At 37.0% G+C, this 6,081-nt stretch overlaps 1 protein-coding gene across 1 annotated transcript; it reads left to right on the top strand.

Annotated features, from left to right (window-relative positions):
• The first annotated feature begins 821 nt into the window (after window positions 1-821).
• On the top strand, window positions 822-4,699 carry LOC122277081 (low affinity inorganic phosphate transporter 1-like). The gene is made up of 2 exons (XM_043086966.1): window positions 822-1,009; window positions 2,790-4,699. Exon 2 carries the CDS (start codon window positions 2,842-2,844, stop codon window positions 4,408-4,410), a length of 1,569 nt encoding a protein of 522 aa, XP_042942900.1. The 5' UTR covers window positions 822-1,009; window positions 2,790-2,841; the 3' UTR covers window positions 4,411-4,699.
• Window positions 4,700-6,081: the final 1,382 nt, after the last annotated feature.

Here is a 6,081-nt window from a genome sequence, read left to right as displayed (position 1 = left end):
AATGATAGCAAATAGTAGCAGCAGACTCGGCGCCTCGGACAAGTCAATCTTCATCGATGCTTAGTTTGAAAAATGATCACTAATATTTCAATTGAACCACATTTGTAATTGGATTACAGTTATATTATTTATTTGGCAGTTCTTGATTTCTTCATCCTTGATTCTTTGCTCAGCCAATGTTTGGATGCAATTCTTTTTTGCCTACAGTTGAATAATATTTAATTTTTCTCAATTTATTTTCAAAGACACAAAACTTCTCATTTTAATACATTTCCATCCTTTTATTATAAATTTATTATTTAAAAAGTACTATTATATACAATCGTAAAATGTTTAGATATCAAGGAGTAGTCGCTTTGAAAAAAAAAATGATATATTATTAAAAAATTAATATTTTTTTTGTGAATTTTATATTTATTTATTTTTTTAAAAATAATTACATGAAATTTACGTACTTATGACTGTAAGTATCATTTTTTATATTTACATTTATTTTTAAAGTATGACTTACATTTAGATAAAATATTTAAAAATCCATAAAACTTTCATTTCTTTACTATTTTGTCAAATTTGATTCCATAGAAAAATCGCACCAAATTTTATGGATCATGAGGCTGCCAAAAAACAATTAGGTCCGTAGTCCATTACATTAGGCGTTGCTGGGGGGACCAATTATGGTATGGTATTACATTAGTCCATTTTTTATTTTTTATTTTTTATTTTCAATTTTCCCTTCACTAACGAGTATTTGTTTCTTTTGTTTCTTGTGGGGGAGGGGGGGCGTGACTCCGTTGTCTTTAAATACGGAACCAGCTACCCCATAATTTCCCTCCATGTACTTACTACCCACACCTCCTCAGTCTATCTAACCAGCGTTTAAAGTTTCTTCCTTTTTCTCCTCCTCCTCCTCCTCCTCCTCCTCCCTTAGTGCTTGCGTTTGATTTAACATGTGTTGTTGTACGTGAAAAAAGAGGGAAGAATTGGCAGAATAGCTGTTTGTTTCTCTCAGGTGCGAAGTTATTTGTTTGCTCAACTTTTTAATTTTTATACAGAGGTTTTTATCTTATGCTTTTTAAGGTACAATAAAGAAAAAAAAAATTGAGCCTTTAAAGCTCGGGTTCTCTATTGGGTTTCAGATTGTGGACATTTTAAACGAGATTCACTCGAAAGATATCGATATTAAATCCTTCTGCGTCACACTTCTGCTTCTTTTTTCGTAGTCCGAAGCCTAAATTATCAGACATGGACTTCTGATTCTTCCTTTTTTTTCTGTTTCTTTTTGCGCATCTTTTACTTTTATCCCAAATGTTCTAAACACCACCTAAAAATAAAACGGAAAGAAAGGAAGTTCCTCGAAATCGAGAACTTCTTGAAGTACTGGAAAATTAATAACTGATTTTTGTAAGAAGATTTCACGTCTTTAATCGTTTTTCTTCTAGAGGTTCCAGAGCTTTCGTTCTATTTCTCCTCTTCCACTTACTTTATGTTTGGTTGCAAAGAAAAATTAAAGACTTCTTTTGTTATTTCCTCTGAAACTTCTTTCCAACCTCTTCGAATTCCTGGCTGATGAATATCGGAACCAACTTTGAATTCTATACACTAAGCTATACCGGACCCCAAAAAATAAATAAATGGAAAGTACTGCATTTAGTGGTTAAGAGTTTTCTTTTGTTAATTTATTTTGTATTCTGGAGTCAGGATATTTGCTTATATTGATTAGAAGCTTTATGAACTGGAGTTTCGTGGTCATCTCGTAGTTTTCTTTTTGGGGTCCCCTGGGTTTTTTTTTTTTTTGGGGCGTGCCCTGGTTTCAGCGACTATTCCTGTCTGTTTGCAGCTTTTTCCCTGCATAGGTAGACCTTCCATCATCCATCTTTTTATTAAGATCGCTATAAATTTAGTTGTTGTACGTTTAGGGCAGGGAGGGAGAGATGTTACTCTTGTCTAAGAAAAATAATAATTACAATAATTAGTATAAGCATCATGTAATTATTTTAAGGAAACTGCTGGAGATCCCACAATTTGTGGGATTTATGTGTGGCTGTAATAGATCTCTTTTAAATACTATTTCCGTACTTCACGAGTTTTCATAGCATTCCTCTTATCCAAAACCTTGGTTATATTACCGAGAATTAGGAGTGGTAGGGAGAGGAAACTTTGATGGCAGTCCACGTGTTCCATATTCAGCCAAAACTAAGCCATTATTTGTTTATTTAAATTTAAACTATCTTTTTTCTTTATTATAATTTTTAAAATTTTTATATAAAATATAATAAATAATTTAATTTTTTCAAATATTAAAATAAAATTAAGATTAACAAATTATATTATAATAATATTTTATTTAATTTTTATTAAAATAATTTATATTATCTGAATTGTGTAATACGAGGCGTAATACTTTAAACAGAGTTTTTCACCGTAGGTTGATAATTATGATTGTGAATTTATTGACTCACGGACTTCCTATGCCCTCTTGGTCAATTTCTCACGCTTCTTTTACCTTTATCATGCATGTGGCCCTCAAATAACAAATTTGAAATTCATCCGTATAGATATTTTCGACCGTGGAAAATTCTAGCCCCCTTGTCTTGTCTGTTTTACTGTCACTACTCACAAGTCCAATAGTTTCAACTCGGATGAACAAAACTCGGGAAAAAAAAAAAAAAAAAAAAACACTCGGACTAAGTAGCGCACCGACTGACTTTTCTGGGTCACATGCTCATGCTTTAGTCATATATGACTCACATATTCATCTCTCTTTTTTCCTCATCTGTTCTACTTCTCAGGGCTTGAGAAATTAGAGCACCGTGCAAGAGATCGTGTGACGTAGGACTGGTAATGGCTAAGGACCTGCAAGTGCTTAATGCTCTTGATGTTGCCAAAACACAATGGTACCATTTCACAGCAATTGTGATCGCTGGCATGGGCTTTTTCACTGATGCATATGATCTCTTTTGCATCTCTCTTGTGACCAAACTGTTGGGCCGCTTGTACTACTACAAGGAAGGCTCTCAAAATCCTGGCTCTCTGCCTTCAAATGTCTCGGCTGCTGTTAATGGTGTTGCCCTTTGTGGAACCCTTGCAGGCCAGCTCTTCTTTGGCTGGCTCGGTGATAAAATGGGCCGCAAACGTGTCTATGGCATGACCCTGATGCTTATGGTCATTTGCTCAATTGCCTGTGGCCTTTCCTTCGGGAAAAATCCCAATTCTGTTATGGCTACATTATGCTTCTTCAGGTTCTGGCTCGGCTTTGGCATTGGAGGTGACTACCCGCTTTCTGCCACTATCATGTCTGAGTATGCTAACAAAAAGACCCGTGGAGCCTTCATCGCTGCAGTGTTTGCAATGCAAGGTTTTGGAATTCTGGCCGGTGGGATGGTTGCTATTATAGTTTCAGCAGCTTTCAAGGCCAAATACCCTGCCTCAGCTTATCATGTTGATCCAGTTGGTTCCACTCCTCCAGAAGCTGATTATGTTTGGCGAATAATTGTAATGTTCGGTGCAATCCCAGCTGCTCTTACTTATTACTGGCGCATGAAAATGCCTGAAACTGCTCGATACACTGCCTTGGTTGCAAGGAATGCCAAACAGGCAGCTGCTGATATGTCCAAAGTTTTGCAGGTTGAGTTGGAAGCAGATCAGGAGAAAATTGAGGACAGAGGACGAGAAAATGATTTTGGGTTGTTCTCTATGCAGTTTGTTCGCCGTCATGGGCTTCATTTGGTTGGAACCACAACCACTTGGTTCTTGCTAGATATTGCTTTCTACAGCCAGAATCTATTTCAGAAGGACATTTTCAGTGCCATTGGTTGGATTCCTAAGGCAAAAGAAATGAGTGCCCTTGATGAGGTATTTCGAATTGCGAGGGCACAAACTCTTATAGCTCTATGCAGCACTGTGCCAGGGTATTGGTTTACCGTGGCTTTCATTGATAAGATCGGGAGGTTCGCAATTCAATTGATGGGGTTTTTCTTCATGACTGTCTTCATGTTTGCCTTGGCCATTCCTTACCATCACTGGACCTTAAAAGCCAACCGAATTGGGTTTGTTGTGATGTACTCCCTTACATTTTTCTTCGCCAATTTTGGTCCAAATGCCACTACATTCGTGGTCCCTGCAGAGATTTTCCCGGCAAGGCTAAGGTCAACATGTCATGGTATATCAGCTGCAGCCGGAAAGGCTGGTGCAATAGTTGGGGCATTTGGATTTCAGTATGCAGAAAAGGGTGTTGGAGTAAGAAATACACTCATAATCCTCGGTGTGGTCAACTTTCTTGGAATTGTATTTACATTCTTAGTGCCTGAATCAAAAGGAAGATCATTGGAGGAAATGTCTGGTGAAGCTGAGGAAGAACATGGAGCTGCTACAGACCCAAGGAAGTTGGCTGGTCAAGACCTTAGAACTTAAGTGTACCCCCCTTAACTCAGCCTTCTCTTTATCTGACCTGTCCAGTAGAATTCGTGAAAATTTCACTGGAAAAGTACGTTTGTGTATGTAAGCGCTTACATATCATCTGAGGTGCTGCTCTTTTTTAGTCTAAATATGGAATAAGCACTTTTCACGTTGGTTGCTTTTCTTGCTTTGTGCTACTATGGTCTTTGTTGTAGGATGAAATTATGTCTTCTTCTTTTTTTCTTTTTTTTGTTTTATCTTTGCAATACTGCAATTGGAAGTATAAAAGAAACCTTTATGTATACTATACATTCCCCGCTTTCTTTGTTTTATCTTTGTAATACTGCAATTGGAAGTATAAAAGAAACCTTTATGTATACTATACATTCCCCGCTCTCTCCTGTAATTTTATTGGATTTGATCTATGCGTCACCATTAAGCATAATCTTCCACTATAATCATCACAAAATAATACTGCTGCTGTTTTTACCCCCGTTATTCTCGTCTTCATTTTTCAAATTGCCTAGAAGGTAATTGAAACGCAAAAAATGAGCCGTTTCATCTTTATGCGCTGTCTTCTCATCAACAAATCCATTGCTATTTGTTGTCACAACATTGTGAGTCCAATGTTGTGTGAAAGCGAAATATTCTCGTTGGACTCAAATTGGTGGTTGCTTCTTGCTTATAGTTCAAGCGCGTTGGCGTCATTGTCATAAATTAGTTGTGTAACCGTGTGATAGACGGCTGATTATGAAGTAATCTAAGCCTAGCCTCAAGACTGAAGAATGAGGTTATCATGTATGGTATAATCAATTTCGTACAGATTCCAGTCGAAGTAAGCCTAGTCTACAACAGTGGAGTCTTGAGGCTGGTCATGAGTCCTGGACCGGGGGGGTGGTGTTTTATTACCCGTTTTTACAGAAAGTCCTGTAAAAGAAGAGAGACTTTGGTTAAAGTTTCACAGCCCTTTACAGCCATTCGTTTTCCGGAGGACTTCCTAGGCGCCAAACTGACAGGAAATCTTCAGAACCCAACCGCGTTGTCCTTTATTAGGGGTGCGTATGCATGTGAAATTGAATGTTTCACTGGGCCCATTCCCTTTATTGCTTCGAATTAAAATTTGCGAGGGACCCATTATATAGACCCCATACTGGCACAAGTGTTTGTGTTCCCATCTGCATGTGCATCACGATACTGGAAATTCTTCTACTGTTTCAGAAAGGGAACGATGATTGGCTCCTCAACTTGTGCTCTTAATCTTTGTGAAATGAATCGTTGATGTTTTGCTTAAATTATTTTCTTATCCCTGTTGATTGCATTATCACTTTCTATGCAATAGATAGCGATTAGTATACCATAATGATAATGGCTCTTGAATAGATAGCAAAGGAATCCAAGTTTCCTTCTATGATTTCATTTCACAAAAACCTTTTTTTCTGTTCTCCAAAGCAAAACACAAGACTTTTTTTTTTTCCTCTCTCTCACGTCAATCATTGTAGGGCTCCATTGATTAAATTCTATAACTACGAAGCGTCTAAGAAGTTTCTAATGAGTCCACTGATCAACATATGGTGGACAACTGTCTTGGTGGTAACTATGAAATGACTGAAGATTCATATATATATATATATATATTAGATTCATATTAATGGGAAGTTGAAGAAGTCTCTGAAATTTATGCTGCTG

Source organism: Carya illinoinensis, chromosome 1 (assembly GCF_018687715.1).
Source record: "Carya illinoinensis cultivar Pawnee chromosome 1, C.illinoinensisPawnee_v1, whole genome shotgun sequence".
Taxonomy (NCBI): domain Eukaryota; kingdom Viridiplantae; phylum Streptophyta; class Magnoliopsida; order Fagales; family Juglandaceae; genus Carya; species Carya illinoinensis.
This window is presented reverse-complemented; position numbering and strand designations above follow the sequence as displayed.